The sequence below is a fragment of the Ictidomys tridecemlineatus genome, chromosome 9 (genome assembly GCF_052094955.1).
Source record: "Ictidomys tridecemlineatus isolate mIctTri1 chromosome 9, mIctTri1.hap1, whole genome shotgun sequence".
NCBI lineage: Eukaryota > Metazoa > Chordata > Mammalia > Rodentia > Sciuridae > Ictidomys > Ictidomys tridecemlineatus.
In genome coordinates this window covers 29,310,143-29,329,531 of record NC_135485.1, presented here as the reverse complement: position 1 = coordinate 29,329,531, position 19,389 = coordinate 29,310,143, and the positions used below count along the sequence as shown (strand labels likewise).

Sequence of the window (19,389 nt, the reverse complement as noted above, 5' to 3'; positions counted from 1 at the left end):
TAAGTATATATTGATTTAGTCTGTCGTCCAGAAAAGCCTGCTATGACCATGACTTTTAAAAAAGGAAGTTTCTGAGCACTTGCCTCGCATGTGTGAGGCCCTGGGTTCAATCCTTGACACCACATAAAAATAAACAAATAAAATAAAGGCATTCTGTCCATCTACAACTACCAAAAATTTAAAAAATAAAATTAAAAAATAAATAAATAAAAGGAAGTTTCTATGTGGGAGTAATTCCAGTAAGCGCCAACAGATGGCACCAAACCATGTACCTGGTATTGTATTGCTTTACTTTGAGGACTTGGCATTGGTGAAGTACTTATTTTCGTGCTCTTAGAAGTTATTTTCTCTGCTTCTGAGAAAGAAATATTGGTAAGTAAGAATGCTTTTGTGGATTTTTCAAGTTATGGTGCAAATGCGTCAAATAAGGAAGAGAATTCTTGTGATTATGTAGGAAATAACCTTTGAAATTTTTGCAAAATGATTTTGTTGTTGTTTTAATATTATAAGTATCCTTTGAACTGTACACAAACAAGTAGTGTGTCTTTATGCAAGATATAAAACAACTAATACTTTTAGCAGTGGTGGAAAAAAACTAACTTTTGTTATTTATTTCTTCTGCTTTCGTCTGTGGTGTTTTCTCTCTTCATCTTTCTCTAGTTCCTTGTTTTCGGCAACATTTACAGCAGTTTGATGGAGCACCTATCACAAGTTACATACTTTTATAGTGTACATGTGTGTTTGAGCTCCCCCGTGCATGAACTGTGAAAGTTTATGGGTCTGGATCTGTCACTAACTCAGTAGCCTTTTGAAGGAGGGGTCCTGGCATTCCTTTTCATATTAATATCCCGAGCACCTAGCACCATTAATTAAATGGAGGAAGTGACAGGGACCAAGCTCTTTGTAACCTGTGAATTCAGCGGTGCCAGCCCTCAGCTCCCTCCAGGCTCCCTACCTTAAGTCTGACAAAAGAAACAGTGTTTCTTTGGCATATTTGTTGACTTGATTATAAATTCTTTTCCTACACTTACCTAACTTCATGTTTTTGTTTTCTTTGTTTCTGGTCTCTCCTTTCTTGTAGCTTTAATTTTTGTAGGTCCCTCCAATACCATTTTGTCTGAAAAAGTTTTTACTTGTTCGTTTTTTCTCTCCTTTTTCATTTGATGCATTCAATAAATGACTTTTACCTATCTCTTTTTACTTCCTTAAGAAAACAGTGACCGCATGAATTTCCTGTCTTCAAGCACCACCCCCTTTACATATATCAAAGTTCCTGGCTGGTTTGTCAAGTGTGTAGAGTAGGAGTTGCTCAAGGCTATATTCGTACTTTGTGGTGGGTGTTATAAGCTTTCCACTTCCTCACGTGATGGCTGAATTTCAGTCCTCTGACCTAGAGGTTGGTCTGTGGGGGAGACCGTTCAGTGGGTCCTCATCCATGACTGTCAGTTATCTACCTAACTGAGGAAATTCTTTCTTTATATATATATTAATATTCCAAATAATACAAGCATGCAACTTTACATATGAAATATTTTACATAAGTTATAATTAAAGACAACTCTTCAGTTGTCCTAATATTTTGAAATTATAAAAAATATTCAAAATAAGAAATTTTAGAAATATTTGAAAGTACTTTAAAAATTTTTTTTTAGTTGTAGATGAACACAATTTCTTCCTTCCTTTCTTCCTCCCTTCCTTCCTTGTTAGAGTCTGTAAACAAGTCTGGACGGCCCCTGGCATTTTGCCAGAGGGAGTGGTTTGTGAAGTAATGCCAGCAAGCCATTAAGTGTGGAGATTCCTTATTGGTTGACTGCTGTATCCAGTTTATGTTTATTAAGATAAGCGGTGTGGAATGTATATATACCGCTCCTGTCCTACAATAAATGGCTCCCACTCCTGCTGTATCAATCTACACAAGTTGCTTGTCACACGCCCCCCGCCCCCCCCTTACTTTGCTGCAGCTGGACTGCGGCACTTCTTCCTTCCTTCCTTTCTTTCTTTCATGCTGAGGATTGAACCCAGTGCCTCACACTTGTGAGGCAAGTGCTCTACCACTGAGATACAGCCCCAGCCCTATTTGAAAGTATTTTAAGAAAGAAAATTAAATTCATCTGAGACTCAGAGATGACAACTCTTAATACTTGGTATGTTTCTTTATATTCTTTTTCCTCTAGGCTTTGTGTTCATCGGGTTTGATCATATTTTACAAACTTGGAGTCACACTCATGATGCAATTTGGTGCTTTTATTCTCTTAGCAGTTACTGCAGATTTTTTTCAGAGTGCTGTCAGGATTGGAGACTGCATGCTATTCCATGGTATGGATATACCATATTTGATTTAACCAGTTTCTACACTAGACATTCTGATTTTTTCGATTTTTCATCATCTCTCATGGATCCCATGGTCATATTTTTTTTTTATTATTTCTTTAACAAATTCCTAGAAGTGGAATTACTAACATAAGAGTAGGCATATTTTAAAGGAATTTATATAAACTACCAAATAACCCTTTATAAATGTTGTACTAATTTCTCATTCCTGCTCAAGTAGTGAGAGTTTTTATTTTTGTTCCCACTTACTAACAGTGGGTATTCTATTTCTGAGTTTTCCCAATATGATTGATGAAAAAGGTCATTCCTTTTTTTTTTTTAATCTTCTGAAAAACAAAAATTCTCATTTGAATCACTTTATCTTCTATTCTTAAGTATCTTAAATTAAAAAATTCTGATATTTTATTCCTAAATGCTTCCTTCTGTATCTCTAATAACAAATTAAAAGTAATATTTCTTTCTTTCCTTTTCCTTTCTTTCTTTCTTTTTCTTTTTTTGGTACCACCACTTGAACTCTGGGGCACTGGGCCACGTCCCCAGCCCTAGTTTGTATTTTATATAGAGATCCATTCATCTATTGAAGGGCATCTAGGTTGGTTTCACAATTTAGCTATTGTGCTGCTATTAACATTGATGTAGCTGCATTACTATAGTATGCTGTTTTTAAGTCCTTTGGGTATAAACCAAGGAGTGGAATAGCTATGTCAAACATTCCAAGTTTTCCGAGGAATCTCCATTCTGCTTTTCAGAGTGTTTGTACCAATTTGCAGTCCTACCAGCAATGTATTAATGTGCCTTTTCCCCCACAACTTCGCCAACACTTATTATTGTTTGTATTCTTTATAGCTGCCATTCTGACTGGAATGAGATGAAATCTTAGAATAGTTTTGATTTGCATTTCTCTAATTGCTAGAGATGTTGAACATTTTTTCATATATTTGTTGATTGATTGTATATCTTCTTCTGGAAAGTGTCTGTTCAGTTTCTTGACCCATCTATTGATTGGGTTATTTTTTGGAAAGTGTCTGTTCAGTTTCTTGACCCATCTATTGATTGGGTTATTTTTTGAGTTCTTTATATTTCCTAAAGATAAGAGTTCTATCTGAATGCATGTGGTAAAAATTTGCTCCCAAAATTAAATTAAATTAAGAAATTCTGATATTTTATTCCTAAATGCTTCATTCTGTATCTTTAATAACAAATTAAAACTGGGACCTCTATTCACCTCACTGATTGTTTCTTTTGCTGAGAAGAAGCTTTTTAGTTTGAATTCATTCCATTTATTGATTCTTGATTTTATTTCTTGCCCTATAGGAGTCTTATTAAGGAAGTTGGGGCCTAATCCTACTTGATGAAGATTTGAGCCTACTTTTTCTTCTATTAGGCGCAGGGTCTCTGGTTAAATTCCTAGGTTCTTGATCTACTTTGAGTTTTGTGCATGGTGAGAGACAGGGGCTTAATTTTATTTTGTTGCATATAGATTTCCAGTTTTTCCAACACTATTTGTTGAAGAGGCTATCTTTTCTCCAATGCATGTTTTTGACACCTTTGTCAAATATGAGATAACTATAGTTATGTGGGTTTGTCTCTCTGTTCTCTATTCTGTGCCATTGATCTACAGGTCTGTTTTGGTGCCAATACCATGCCATTTTTGTTACTATTGTTCTGTAGTATAGTTTAAGGTCTGGTATAGTGATGCTACGTACTTCACTCTTTTCACTAAGGATTGCTTTAGCTATTCTGAATATCCTGTTTTTCCAGATGAATTTCATGACTGCTTTTTATATTTCTATGAGGAATGTCATTGGGATTTTGATTGGAATTGCATTGAATCTGTATAGTGCTTTTGGTAGTATTGTGATTTTTGACAACATTAATTCTACCTATCCAAGAACAAGGGAGATCTTTCCATCTTCTAAGGTCTTTCTTAATTTCTTTCTTTAGCATTCTGTAATTTTCATTGTAGAGGTCTCTCACCTCTTTCATTGACTTCCAAGTATTTAATTTATTTTTTTGAGGCTATTGTGAAAATAGTTTACAGTAGTAAAAATAGTAGTTTTCCTAGTTTCTTTTTCAGAGGATCTGTCACTGATGTACAGAAATGCCTTTGATTTATGGGTGTTGGTTTTATATCCTGATACCTTAATGAATTCATTTATTAGTTCTAGAAGTATTCTGGTGGAATTTTTTTAATCTTCTAGGTATAGAATCATATTGTCAGCAAATAGTGATAATATGAGTTTTTCTTTTCCTATTTGTATCCCTTTGATTTCTTTTATCTGTCTAATTGGTCTGGCTAGAGTCTTAAGAACTATGTTAAGTAGTAGTGGTGAAAGAGGGCATCCCTGTCTTGTTCCAGCTTTTAGAAGGAATGCTTTCAATTTTTCTGCATTTGGAATGATGTTGACCTATGGCTTAGCATAGGTAGCTTTTACAATGTTGAGATACCCTGTTATCCCTAGTTCCTGTTATCCCTAGTTTTTCAAGTATTTTGAACATGAGGGAGTATTTTGTCATATGCTTTTTCTGCATCTATTGAGATGGTCATATGATTCTTACCATCTATTAATGTGATGAATTACATTATTGACTTCCATATGTTGAACCATCCCTGGGATGAAACCCACTTGATTGAGGTGCACTATCTTTTTGATATGTTTTTGTATTTTATTTGCCAGAATTTTATTGAGAATTTTTCCATCTATGTTCATTAGAGATATTGGTCTGAAGTTTTCTTTTTTTGATGTGTCTTTATCTGGTTTTGGAATCAGGGTGATATTGGCCTCATAGAATGAGTTTGGAAATGTTTCCTATTTTTCTATTTCATGAAATAATTTGAGAAGTATTGGTATTAGTTATTCTTTGAAGGTCTTGTAGAACTCAGCTGTGTATTCATCTGGTCCTGGGCTTTTCTTGGTTCACAGGCTTCTGATGGTGTCCTCTATTTCATTGCTTGAAATTGATGTGTTTAACTCGTGTATATCATCCTGATTCAGTTTGGGCAAATCACATGACTCTATAAATTTGTCAATGCCTTCAATGTTTTCTATTTTATTGGAGTATAAATTTTCAAAATAATTTCTATTTTTATTCATTGCTCATGACAATACAATGATCTTGACATATCATACATTTGATTCAAATGGTGTATGAATTCTAATGATCTTCTGTATTTCTGTAGTGTCTGCAATAATGTTTCCGTTTTCATCATGGATGTTAGTAATTTGAGTTTTCTTTCTTCTTCTCTTTGTTAGTATGGCTAAGGGTTTATCAATTTTATTTATTTTTCAAATAAACAAATTTTTATTTTGTCAATTTTTTCAATTGTTTCTTTTGTTTCAATTTCCTTGATTTCAGCTCTGATTTTAATTATTTCCTGTATTCTACAGCTTTTGGTGTTGATTTGTTCTTATTTTTCTAGGGTTTTGAGATGTAATGTTAGTCATTTATTTGTTGACCTTTTCTTCTTTTAAGGAATGAACACCATGCAATGAACTTTCCTCTTTGTACTGCCTTCAGAGTGTCCCAGAGATTTTGATATGTTGTATCAGTGTTCTCATTTTCTCAAAGAATTTTTAATCTCCTCTTTGATGTCTTTTGTAACCCATTGTTCATTCAATAACATTATTTAGTCTCCAGGTGTTATTTTATCATTGATTTCTAATTTAATTCCATTATTATCTGATATAATTCAGGATAGTATCTATTTTTTTTTTTCGTATTTGCTAAGAGTTGCTTTGTGGAATAATATATGTTCTATTTTAGAGAAGGTTCCATGTGCTGCTGAGAAGAAAGTGTATTCACTCGTTGGAGGATAAAATATTCTATATATGTATGTTAAGTCTAGGTTATTGATTATATTATTGAGTTCTATAGTTTCTTTGTTCAGCTTTTGTTTGGAAGATCTATCCAGTGGTGAAAGAGATGTGTTAAAGTCACCCAGAATTATTGTGTTGTGGTCTATTTGACTCTTGAATTTGAGAAGAGTTTGTTTGATGAATGTAGATGCTCCATTGTTTGGGGCATATGTATTTATAATTGTTATGTCTTGTTGATGAATGGTTCCCTTGAACAGTATGAAATATTCTTCTTTATCCCTCTTGATTAACTTTGGCTCATTATCTTCTTTATTAGATATGAGGATGGAAACTCCTGCTTGTTTCCACAGTCCATGTGAGTGATATGTTATCTTACAACCTTTCACCTTCAGGCTGTGGATGTCTTTTCCTATGAGATGAGTCTTTTGAAGGCTTTTTAAAATCCAATCTGCCAGTCTATGTCTTTTGTTTGGTGAGTTTAGGTCATTAACATTCAGGGTTATTATTGAGACATGATTTGTATTCCCAGTCATATTGTTTATTTTTGTTATTTAACTTGTTTTCTCCTTTGATAAGTATTTCCTTTAGTGTAATACCCCCCTTTGCTGATTTTCATTGTTGTTTTTTGTTTCCTCCTCATGGAATATTTTGCTGAGGATGTTCTGTAGTGCGGGTTTCTAGTTGTAAATTACTTTAACTTTTGTTTATCATGGAAGGTTTTTATTTCATCATCAAATTTAAGGCTTAATTTTGCTGGATATAGATTCTTGGTTGGCATCCATTTTCTTTCAGAGCTTGATATGTGTTGTTCCAGGATCTTTTAGCTTTCAGGGTCTGGATTGAAAAATCTGCAGATATCCTAATTGTTTTCCCCTATATATAACCCGATTCCTTTCTCTTATGGCTTTTAAAATTCTCTGCTTATTCTGTATGCTAAGCATTTTAATTTATAATGTGCCTTTGTGTGGATCTGTTGTGATTTTGTACATTTGGTGTCCTATAAGCCTCTTGTATTTGATTTTCCAATTCATTCTTCATGTTTGGAAATTTTCCTGATATTATTTTATTGAATAGATTGTTCATTCCTTTGGTTCGGAACTCCATGCCTTCCTCTATCCCAATAACTTTAAAATTTGGTCTTTTTATGTTATTCTATAATTCTTGAATGTTCTGCTCATGGTTTCTTATCATCTTTACTGTCTGGTCAACATTCTTTTCAAGATTATATATTTTATCTTCATTTTCTGAGGTCCTGTCTTCTACATGATCTAATCTGTTGGTGATGCTTTCTATTGAACTTTTAATTTGGTTTATTGTTTCTTTCATTGCAAGGATTTCTGTTTTTTTTTCAGAACCCCTATCTCCTTATTGAAATAATCTTTTGTTTCCTGTATTTGCTTACGTAGCTCTTTATCGAAATGATCTTTTGCTGCTTGTAATCGCTCTCTTATATCATCCTTGAATTCACAGAACATTTTAATTATGTACATCCTGAACTCTTTCTCTGTAATTTCTTCTGTTGTTCTGGCCATGGATTCTAATAACGTATTATCTTGGTTTTGGGGGGCACTTTTTTCCTTTATTTTTTCATGTTGTTCCTGTGTCCTTCCTTCTAGCACTGCAGATCCATGGCTTTACGGCTTTTACACTGTAGGCTTATAGTGTCCCTGCAGGTTTTCAATACCTCTTCTTTAAGGGGGAGAACAATGTGAACAGATCCTAATACACACAATATACAACCTTAAACCAAATAGCCACTATTAAGATGTTTATGACTTTGTCACAATATACAGAAATGGTGAATTAAATTATTATCCACAATACAAACAGTAGGTTTGCAAAAGGGTCTATAGTTTCTGATGGTGACAAAGAAGTGGGAGTGAGGTATAGGATGAGATGTTGAGGGGATAGGAGGTAAGGATTTGGAGTTATTAGATCTTAGAAAGCGTGAAAGAGGAATCTAAAGAAGTTGGTTAGTAGCAGGAGAAGAGAGAGAAAGTGATTTGAGGGAGACAAGTAAGTGGGAATACAGTAGAGTACAACAAACAAACATGAATATTAGAAAAGTAAAAAATGTAAAAATTAGAGATAAAATAATATATAACACCACTGTAATAACACTATTCAAACATTCCAGTCCTCAGTAGCCTAATTCATGAAACGTACTTGGTTTCACAAATGTTGGGGATTTGAGGGCAGGAGAGAGAGAGAGAGAGAGAGAGAGAGAGAGAGAGAGAGAGAGAGAGAGAGAGAGAGAGAGAGAGAGAGAGAATATCTCAGAGGAAAATATAAGGATTGTTTTTGTTGGAGATCAGTATCTTTCCAGCTCCCCTTCTCATCCAATAGGTAGAGTTTTCTGTTGTTTGCTGGTACCTCCATCTTCAGGATGGTGAAGGTTATTAGGGTGGGAGGGTTGGTCTTGTGGTATGGCTCCTGGAGGTGCCGTATAGTCCTTGCCATTTCCCAATGGTAGACTGTACCCCAAGGATCTCATTTGGGGCCCACTTGTGTGATGTGGGCACCTGGTCTTATCTCCTTATATCACCTGTAGACCTGGCCATTCTTGGCCTCTAATTCAGTCTATTGACTGTATCTCGCTCACCCCTTCCCTTTCTACTTTCCAATCAGGAACCTTTCTCTCCAGAGGTCTTGTGGGCTGTGTTCTGGGGACTTCACAACTGTCGCAGAGAGCTGTTTTATGTTGGGCAGATTGGGACCCGGTTTTGTGATCTGCTTTTGTGAGCTAGGGACAGGCCCCGTAGCCTCAGGCATGGTGCCGGGTTAGGGGCTGCTGAGGCAGGGGAGAAGTTGGGGGCTTTCAGTACCTGGATATTGCTTCTAAGCCTCAGCCGGTTTTCCAAGCTGGGAGTTGCCCCAACTAAAGATGACCACGAAGGTGTCCTAAGACGGAGGAAGTTACTTTCAGCCATGGGCTACTGGGTTGGGTAAGACCAGGTGGTGGCTTTGAGTGGCATGTTCAGAGATGCAGCTCTGCAGCATGCAGTATTGTGGCTGGCAGCTGTCACCAGACCCAGTGCAGTGTTCCAACGTGCAGGCTACCTCACGTAGGGGACTGTGGCCTTGGTTGCAGTGCCCCAAGTTGGAGGTCACCGGAGGAGTCCCACATTGGTAGACGGGGATCCACAAGGGAGAAGTGGCCGGAGTTCCTGCATGTGGACTGTGGCCAGGTGTCCTGTGTGTGGAACAGCAGCTGGGATTCCTGCATGGGTGGGCGGCCAGGAGTCCTGCGCGGGTGCTAATCAAGACTGATTTTAGAGGTCTCAGTCCACAGAGACTCTGGTTCCATTCCTGGGGACTCAAGGTGAGGCTGAACATCATGGCAGAAGACTGTGGCAGAGGGAAGCAGCTCACATGTTGATCAGAGAGGAGAGAGAGAGAGAGAGCGAGCGCCACACTGTCTTGATTACTGTAGTGTTACAGTGAGACTTGATGTTGGGTGTGTCATTTCTTTGACTTTGACATTAGTCTTTTAATTACTTCCCCAACCCAGGAGTGAACAATACTTTTTTTTTTTTTCAAGTCAGACATTTTTTTCTTCTAGAAGTTTTATAGTTTAAATATTCTAATGTGGTAACTAGAAATTAGATTCTCACCTCCCCAGGGCTTCTTGTTGCTGCCTGCTATGGGTCAGAGTTGTTCACTTATTCAGTGACTTTTCTAAACAATATTTGGAATGACTGTCATCTGTGAATGCTGAGTTTTCTGTTAGCTCAGTGGTCAACTAGTGATTTGGGATTTCTTCAAATACCTGGAGCAAAAAACCAAACCAAACATCAAAAAAACAAAAACAAATAAACAAACAAAAAACTCTGGATCTTTGCAGACTGGCTCCATGTTGGAGCCCTTCTGCCTTAGTCTTCACTTTCTGCTCAGGTGGAGCCTAGACATTCAGCAGAGGTGAAAGGTTAGACTTTTCTCAGCTCTTCTCTGAGCCTGTGTCCGGCTCTGGGCAGGGTGTGGATTTGCGGATCTGTTGGCATACATGGAGCTTTCCAAAGCCTCTGTTCTCTTGCGTAGCTCTGTTCCCAGCCTCTTCCCTTCCTGGCTTTGTGGTAGGTCTATGGCTTGCTTATCTGTTATTTCTTGCCCCATGTGGCTGCAGCTAGTATATTTACCTTTAAATCTTTCCCACAAACACCACCCAGGAGGTTTCTCCAACTCTTAAACTTCTGAGGTATGTGAAGCAAAGACAACCCCATAGTGAATCCTTAGGGAGCCACTGGACAAGTCAAAACATATGGCCATGATTCCTTGTGTTCCCCCTGGCACCAGCAAGCTGTGTAACAGGGGAAAAAAATATCATATAAAAATCTGGGGACAGAAATGACTGTGATTGTGAATGAAGAAGTCATTGAGCTTTTAGTAAGCAGAAGTTTGAAAGCAATCATTCAAACTTTACTCATTTTACTATATGTTGAATTTCTAGAAACTGGACTCAATTCAAAATGGTCTGACGAACAGCAGCCCTTGAGGAGAACCATTGCATCATGACCCCAGACAAAGAGCCTGTTGTCACAAACCTTTGTTTTGTTTGTATCGTGATCTTAATAGTCGGAATCATAGTCCAGGTCTCTGGTGAAAATGAACTTAGAGTAGACATGTCAAAAATAGGCCTGACGCATGTTCCGAAAGACCTGTCACCAAGCACTGAAGTCTTAGACATATCTCAAAACTACATATCTGAGCTTCAGATCTCTGACTTCAGCTTCTTGTCGGGGCTGAAAGTTTTGCGACTTTACCATAATAGAATCCAGAGACTTGATTTTAGTGTTTTCAAGTTCAACCGCTACCTGGAATATTTGGATTTATCTCACAATCAGTTGCAAAAGTTATCCTGCTACCCTGTGGTGGGTGTCAAACATTTAGATCTCTCATTCAATGACTTTGATGCTCTGCCCATCTGTACAGAATTTGGCAACTTGACGCAACTGAATTTCTTGGGATTAACTGCTGCAAAGTTCCAGCCATTAGATCTGCTACCAATTGCTCACTTGCATCTAAATTACATTCTTCTGGATTTAGGAGGTTATTACGTGAAAGAAAATGAGGCAGAAAGTCTTCAAATTCTGAACACAAAATCACTTCATTTTGTTTTCCACCCAGAGAGTTTATTTTCTGTCCAAGTGAACATATCAGTTAATACTTTAGGGTGCTTACAGCTGACAAATATTAAATTGAATGATGAGAACTGTCAAGTCTTAATTAACTTTTTATTGGAACTCACTAGAGGTCCAACCCTACTGAACTTCACTCTCAATCACATGGAAACAACTTGGAAATGCTTGGTTAGAGTTTTTCAGTTCCTTTGGCCCAAACCTGTGGAATATCTCAATATTTACAATTTAACAATAGTTGAAAGCATTAATGAAGAAGATTTTGCTTATTCTGAAACAACACTGAAAGCATTAAAAATAGAACATATTAAAAACCAAGTTTTTATCTTCTCACAGACAGCATTGTACACAGTGTTTTCTGAGATGAACATTATGATGTTAACCATATCAGACACACCTTTTATTCATATGCTTTGTCCTCAAGCACCAAGCACATTTAAATTTTTGAACTTTACCCAGAATGTGTTCACAGATAGTGTTTTTCAAAACTGTTCCACTTTAGTGCAATTGGAGACACTTATCTTGCAAAAAAATGGATTAAAAAACCTTTGTAAAGTATCTCTCATGACAAAGAATATGCCGTCCTTAGAATTCCTGGATGTTAGCTTGAATTCTCTGGAATCTCATAGACTTGAGGAAAATTGCACTTGGATTGAAAGTATAGTGGTATTAAATTTATCTTCAAATATACTTACTGACTCAGTTTTCAGCTGTTTGCCTCCCAAGGTCAAGGTACTTGATCTTCACAATAACAGAATCATGAACATCCCTAAAGATGTCACCCATCTGGAAGCTTTGCAGGAACTCAACATAGCCTTCAATTCTTTAGCTGACCTTCCCGGATGTGGTACCTTCAGCAGCCTCTCTGTACTGATCATTGACCATAATTCTATTTCCCACCCATCAGCTGATTTCTTCCATAGCTGCCAGAAGATGAAGTCAATACAAGCAGGGAGCAACCCATTCCAATGCACATGTGAGCTCAGAGACTTCATCCAACATATAGGCCAACTACCAAGTGAAGTGGTAGAGGGCTGGCCTGATGCTTATAAGTGTGACTACCCAGAAAGCTATAAGGGAACCCCACTAAAGGACTTCCACGTGTCTCCATTATCCTGTAACACAGGTCTGCTGATTGCCACCATTGGGGTCATGGTGCTGGTGTTAGCTGGTTCTGTGACCTTCCTCTGCCTCTACTTGGATCTGCCCTGGTATCTCAGGATGGTGTGTCAGTGGGCCCAGACTCGGCACAGGACTAGGAACATCCCCTTGGAAGAACTCCAAAGAAATCTCCAGTTCCATGCTTTTATTTCATACAGTGAACATGATTCTGCCTGGGTAAAAAATGAACTAGTACCCTGCCTAGAAAAAGAAGATATTCGGATCTGTCTCCATGAAAGAAACTTTGTTCCTGGCAAGAGCATTGTGGAAAATATCATAAATTGCATTGAGAAGAGCTACAAGTCCATCTTTGTTTTGTCCCCCAACTTTGTCCAGAGTGAGTGGTGCCATTATGAGCTGTACTTTGCCCACCACAATCTCTTCCATGAAGGGTCTGATAACTTACTCCTGATCTTACTGGAACCCATCCCACCCAATAGCATTCCCAATAAGTATCACAAGCTGAGGGCTCTCATGACACAGCGCACTTACTTGGAATGGCCTGTGGAGAAGAGCAAACAGGGACTTTTTTGGGCTAACATCAGAGCTGCTTTTAATATGAACTTAACGCTAGTCAATGAAAACAATGATGTGAAAACTTAAAGTCAGGAAATCCCAATTAACACCATTATCTTGAACTCTGATGAATATCATTGCTAGCTCCTATCTGGGGCTGCTTCCACATCCACCATGTCTATGGGAAGATACCATCAAAACCTTGTTTCAACTGAGTTGGGGAATTAGGTTTGGGGTGGGGATAAAGGTGATGCTCATTTTGCCAATTAGAGAAATCTTAGTATCTTCCTGTTTACTCTCCGTTTTCACATTGAAACAGTCTTTTTTGAGTAAATTCTCATTCAGGGATCTTTCTTTCCCACTCTCCTTTCCCAAATGAAAGAGGGAAAGGAGACTTTGTGGCTTCATGTCAGCAAGAAAAGAGGTGGCCTCAGAACTGTGTGCACTGGTCCTTGGAGCCTCCTCTGAATCCTCATTGGACTCTGGGTGAGTTTTATCATCCTAAGCTTTGGGCCTAGGAAAAATATTAGGCCAGTTATGAAATATAAGACAGTATTTTTTCTACATGTGAGTAATAGTTTATTGACTTTTTGACTCTGCCACACAAACATGTAATTAACCATTGGAAATTCATGGCATTATAATATGTGTGTATAATAGGAAATATGGCCTTCAGTTATAGGCTGCTGAGGTGAAAGACTTGGGTATACTTGCTTGCCAAAGACACTGAAAGTCAAATTTATGTGTCACCTGATATCAAAATGGTTTTTGTTGTTGTTGTTGTTGTTGTCTTTGACTTTTGCCTAATGCCCAGAGCTGATGAGAGGCAATAAATGCTCCCATATTCACACAGAGAGGGAGACACAGCCAGGCTGGACATCCTAAAAGAGCAGAAAAGGACTAGTAATTATCAGTCCACGTTGCCATCTCTAGAATACTGGATTCAAAAGGGTCATTTAGAGAGTCATTAATTGGAGGCTCCAAAATATGGCGAGATTGCTTTGAATACCTTCAAAAGGCAAGTGAGAGGGGCTCCCAGAATAGTAGGAAAGTAGTCTGTCATTCTCCTTCCAGACCGAAGGTTTGCAGAGGAACAGGAGTACAAGATCCATGCAGCAGGCGAGGTGTGATTCTTAGCTATTTATAGGTGCTGCATAAATATTTGTTGAGTGAATAGATGAGTGCTTGTACTGAAGAAAAGGAGAGAGGCTGGCTTGGGCAGCACAGAATGGTAGGACAAGAGAAGGGGTACAGTGACTACAACCTGTCCTTCCATCATCAGCATGGCATAGGCATTTCCTGTGGGCCAGACTGACCATGGTAGCTGGGTTTGAGTTGTCACAATAGGACCTCAACCAACAAGGCAGCCTATCTATTGTGCAGAGATATTGTGGCACCCAGAGGCCAAGGGGTTGGGGGGAAGAGGTGCATTGCAGGAGTTGTGGGAGAGATCAGCCAGATTGTGTACCATTTGCATTAAGGAACTGTGTGATATGGAGTCTACTCTATATTTGGGTCTCCAAATAAACCACAGATGCATGCCATAAAAGGGCCACCTTTTGCTTTCTGACACAATAGGAAGTAGGAGTGTGATAGCCTATTTGCCTAAACCAGTAGTTAACAGCAGTGACATGCCTCTTTGTATAATACCCTCTTTCCTTGCAAAGCTCTAGGGACATCCAGAACATAAGAAGGCGGAGAATACCAAGGAAAAGTAAAACAATTGGTTACATTCCTTCCTCCCTTCACTGAACGGAAGGCCTGAGCTAGGGAGAAGGCTGAATTTCGAATGAGCTTTTGAGTGTGAGATTCTGTTAACTGGAACTAGTCTGAGCCCTTTAATCCTGATGTAGAAGTACAATTACAAAGATGAGACTTGAGAATTACTAGAATGTATGGGATCTTCCCAAGATCAGGTGTTGTGGAGGGAGATCCAATAGAACCTGGTTGTAAAGAAGTGGCTAGAAGAGAAAAAAACAGGTTCTTTCCTTCTGGATTTCATTCATTCAATAAGCCAGTTTCATAATGAATGAATCACTGTGAAGAAATAAGCCATAATGAAATTTCAGTGCTCCTCTCTGTCTACATTAGCTCTTCCTTGCTCTTTTGGAGAACACTGTTCTCCTTCATAGGCCCTCTCTCAAATGGCAAATTCTTCCACAGCCTGTGTTGCACTGTTTCCTAGACTAAAAACAACGACTAACAAAAACCACCCACAAAAATCCACGGCACAGATTTTAAATGATCAAATATTTTTAAGTTCAATAATATGTTTCCTACAAAATTTGTGGACATTAAACTATATTAATTGTAACCTTTTTAAAAAGAATTAAAAATCTACATTTTTGTGATGGACGAACACACACACATTTCAGACATATGAAAGGTTTATCGTAAGGGATCTATTTCTTTTTTAGATAAAGATTTTCTTTCTCCATGAATATTCTACTTTCTCTGTTGAATTCTGGTTGCCAACACCTGATACCAACTTGAGAAAAAGGGTATTTAATTTCAAGGATCTAGAGATGTCTCAGAACCCAAAGGCAGGGATAGGGCTGAGCTCTGAGGAAGTTTGAAAGCAGGAACGGCCAACTGCCCAAACTTTCTTTCCCTCTCTAGTGTTGGAGATCTCTCTAGTGTCTCCCACCTAAACTAAGTTACTGTGGGGGGTTAGGTATGAGGGTAGAGGAGTGGGAATGGGATTGCCTTTCCTGTAGCCATTACTGAGAAAGAGTGTGTATTGTTCTTCAGGGCTGCCATAACAGAATACTGCAGACTGGGTGGTTTAAACAACAGAAATTTATTTCCTGACAGTTCTAGAGACTAGAAGTCTAAAATTAATTTCTGTGCCAGAAGGGTTGGTTTCTGGTGAGGCTTCTCTTCCTGGTTTACAGAAGGTCACCTTCTTTCTGTGTCCTCACAGGGTCTCTTCTCTGTGTGCACATCCCTGGTGTCCCTTCCTCTTCTTACAGGGACACTATTCATATTGGATTAAGTTCCCATTGAATGACCTCATTTAACCTTAATCACCTCTTTATTTTGTCTCCAAATACAGTCACATTTGAAGGTAGTGGGAGTTAGGGCTTTGACATAGGAATTTGGTGTGGGGCATAATACAGTCCATAACATGGTTATTCAGATAAATTTAAAAATATTGTGATGGAGATTATTAGTCACCACCAATGACCATTATCCTCTCATTTACTATTAAATGGCTCCAGTTTTATTAGGACCCTTGACAACCCAGCTGGAGACTGCATTTCCCAGCATTCCTTGTGGCTCCATGTGAACATGTGACTGAACTCTTAGCACTGGGATGGAACTGGAACCTGTGTGCCTCTCTATGCCGTGTCTCTAAGAAAGATGAGCGTGGATTCCTTTGTCAGTTACTGACAAAGGAAAGATGAGTGTAGAACTGGAGAAGCCATCTAGAACCTAGAGGTGAAAGTCACATGTGGATGTGCTCTTCATTCTACCCCTTTGTGCTGCCCAAGACAGCCTCACCGCAGGTCTGGACTGCTCAGCTCTGTTATGTGAGAGAGAAGTCAACCTCCATCTGTTGAAGCCACTTTGGATTCCTCTGATACAGCCTCTTAGAACATATACGGCCATCTGCAGCACAGAGCAATGGTACAGCTTGCTCTGATTTCCTATTATGTGGACCTATTATGAGAGAACAGTGTGAAAGCTCCACTCTGCAACCTGGAGCATAGCATCCATCAATGTGAGACACCTGGATCAGCCTGTGCTACTGCAAAGCCTCTTCACTGGCCTCCTCGCTCTTACTCTTGCCTCCCACATTAGAGTGGGTTTTTTAAGATGTAAACTATATTAGGCCATTCTCTGCTTAAAGCCTTCTAGTGACCTCCCTTTGCAGTTGGAACAAGAGTCCAACTCCTCCCAGTGACCTGGGTTGCTATCATGATCCGCCTGCTCACCTCTCTGCACTTTGTCCCCTTTACTTCTAATCCAGCCCAGTTGCCTTCTGGCTGGTCCCCCAGTGCATCACACTGGTTCCCCATTGTGTCACCATTACACTTGGCCACACCACTTCCCCTGCTGAGATTAGTTTCCCTGAACAGATTGGCTTGTCCTCACCTTTTACATCCCAATGTCACCTCCAGTGGGGGGTGGGGTGTGTGTGGGCTGCTCCCCCATTCTAAAATAACCCGCCCCTAGTCCTTGTGGGGCACTTTCTCCTGTTGGTTTTCATCACAGCACATCATTCTGCAGTTATCTTGTTTTTACCTGTTTATTCGGTTTCTCCTCCACTGAAATGCAAGCCACAGTTAAATGGGATCCTTCTCAATGTGTTCTCCGCTTCTCCCTGGTGCTGAGTGGACAGTTCATCGTCCATGGTAGATACACAGCCAAAACTTGGATGAAGGTGTCTCCCTGACTGGCCACAACATCTTTGAAGCCCTCCATGCAGAGGTGGCTGTGCTGGAGCACAGCAGGGGCGGCCCTGGTGGAATCCACGCTGAGCTGCCCTGCTGGTGGGCTGGTCTCTCAGGCTGCTAGGAGAGCTGCCCTTGGTCTTGGATACCTTTGTCTGTGTTTGGGTGTCCCCATGCTTGTCTCCACTGGCCACTTGTTAGGTGAGAGGACCCCGGGTGTCACCTGATGTTGGGAGAAAGGAACACTTCCTGCAGAGACCCGGCCAGCCTTTCCCTAGGGCAGCCCCCACACCCAGCAGCCCCTTCTGCCTGCGTGGAGCAAGCCCTTCTGTTGAGACAGTTGTGAAAGTTACTCGGATTTGATCAGTACATATGCTGTGCATCTGTGTAGAAATATCACACTGCACCTCTTAAATATACACCATCATTTCATGTCAATCAAAATTTTAATAAAATGTATATTTCAGCACGTCTAATATATTTTAAATGTTCTCACCACCAAGGAACAATAAGTAAGTATGTGAAGGGATGATATGTTAATTAACTTGATTTACTCATTCAACAGCGTCTACGTGTGCCACATCCCATTGTACCCCGTAAACATATGCAATTATTAATTAGAAATGAAATTTAAAAACAACAAAAAATTTTGCTCCCCAGCCTTTCTCAGTGAGATAAAAAATGGACTCAGATGAAGAAAAACAAACAAACAAACAAACAATAACAACAAAAAATTCCACACAGGTAGAAAGTCTCTTCTGTAGCACAAAAGGACCAGGCTGGTTGCAAACTTCATGGCTCAGCGCAGCTTTTATTGGGATCAGAGTGATGCCTCTGATGGACCGGCTTTCCTGGTGGAAAATGAGCCCCTGGGCAAAGGGGGAGATTATACTTATATAGTTACACTGAGAGGTGACTTAATTAATGAGCATGTCAGGTTGGGCCTCAGGAATTTGGGATCGGTTTTATTGGGCGAGATGGGGGTGTCAAGGGTCAGCAGTCAGTATCTGGGGTTTGTCTTTTCTGGACCAGATAAAGGATCTGGGGAAGGATTTGTCTTGGGGAGGATCAATGCTCTGGCCTCTTCCCAGAGGCTGTCAATCCAGACCTGATGGATTTCTCCTCTCCCGGGGCCTGTCTTGTCACTAGGAAAGAAAGTATTGGGAAAGGATCAATGTTATCATGTATTGCCTCTCCCTCATCCCCTGTCCCTAGGCCACAGTACATGAGGGTTTGTCATTCTCCGTATCCAAGACCCTCCATCCATGTTTGGGCTATACTTTCAGGTGCCCCCAACAGATGTGCCAGTTTGTGAAGTTTGCCTTCATATATTTACAATTATTAAACACTGTGATGAGAATAAAGATTAGATTCCTTAATCATGTAACAGGTTAGGAAGAGTGGGACATGGCCAGGATGAGCTTTGATGAGGGAATCATCCACTTGGACGGCTGTAGTGAAGTGCCATAGACTGAATGTCTTATAAACAGAAGAAAGTCATTTTGCTTGCGATTCTGGAGGCTGGCCTGAGATCAAGGTGCCGGCAGTCTTGTTGTCTAGCAAGGGCCACCTTTCTGGTTCATAGGCTTCCAGCTGGGTCTTCATATACCGGGGAGGAGGAAGGAGCTCTCTGGGTCTCTTTTATAAGGGCCCTAATCCTACTCCATAACCCAGTCACTACCCCAAGCCCCACTTATTACCATTCCTTTGATGATCAGGGATTTCAACATAAGAATTCTGACACAAACATTCAGTCACGGGCAACAGGATGAGAAACCTAGGTTACTGGTCAAGGAGGGCTGCGAGGATGAGCTCTGTCAAGAGCTGCTTGGACAACACTTGGCAGCGTGAGGGTCCTGGGCTTGTGGCTGGGAAGGCCCTTCAAAGGGGAAGCCTCGGTGGGTGCAAAGTTGGAAGGGCACCGTGAGCAGAGAGAGCATGGGTGGGCTTGGTGTGTTAGTCCCCCAGGCTGTTATGAAAAGGACCACTACACAGTGGCTTACGACAACGGAAATGGACTTCTCACCATTC

At 39.7% G+C, this 19,389-nt stretch overlaps 2 protein-coding genes across 5 annotated transcripts in view; both read left to right on the top strand.

Moving 5' to 3' along the window:
* The first annotated feature begins 294 nt into the window (after positions 1-294).
* On the top strand, positions 295-17,827 carry Tlr6 (toll like receptor 6). 2 transcript variants are annotated; one of them, XR_013425760.1, is made up of 3 exons: positions 295-372; positions 10,597-13,447; positions 16,183-17,827. XR_013425760.1 is itself a non-coding variant. In XM_078021188.1 (2 exons), exon 2 carries the CDS (start codon positions 10,658-10,660, stop codon positions 13,046-13,048), a length of 2,391 nt encoding a protein of 796 aa, XP_077877314.1. In that variant the 5' UTR covers positions 295-372; positions 10,597-10,657; the 3' UTR covers positions 13,049-17,827. The 2 variants fall into 2 exon arrangements, 1 of the variants encoding a protein (XP_077877314.1); XM_078021188.1 differs by having other exon boundaries at positions 10,597-17,827.
* The window catches only part of Tlr1 (toll like receptor 1), a 38,106-nt gene continuing 19,017 nt past the window's right edge, over positions 301-19,389 (top strand). Inside the window, exon 1 of one of the 3 annotated variants that reach the window (XM_078021193.1) lies at positions 301-372. The gene's annotated coding sequence lies outside the window, so the exon portion shown is untranslated. The remainder of the gene's footprint in view (positions 373-19,389) is intronic. The other 2 variants (XM_078021189.1, XM_078021191.1) reach the window with 2 other exon arrangements.

What these genes read in the sequence shown, in the direction of transcription:
- Tlr6 (XM_078021188.1), top strand. Translation starts at nt 10,658, where the DNA reads ATGACCCCAGACAAAGAGCCTGTTGTCACAAACCTTTGTTTTGTTTGT.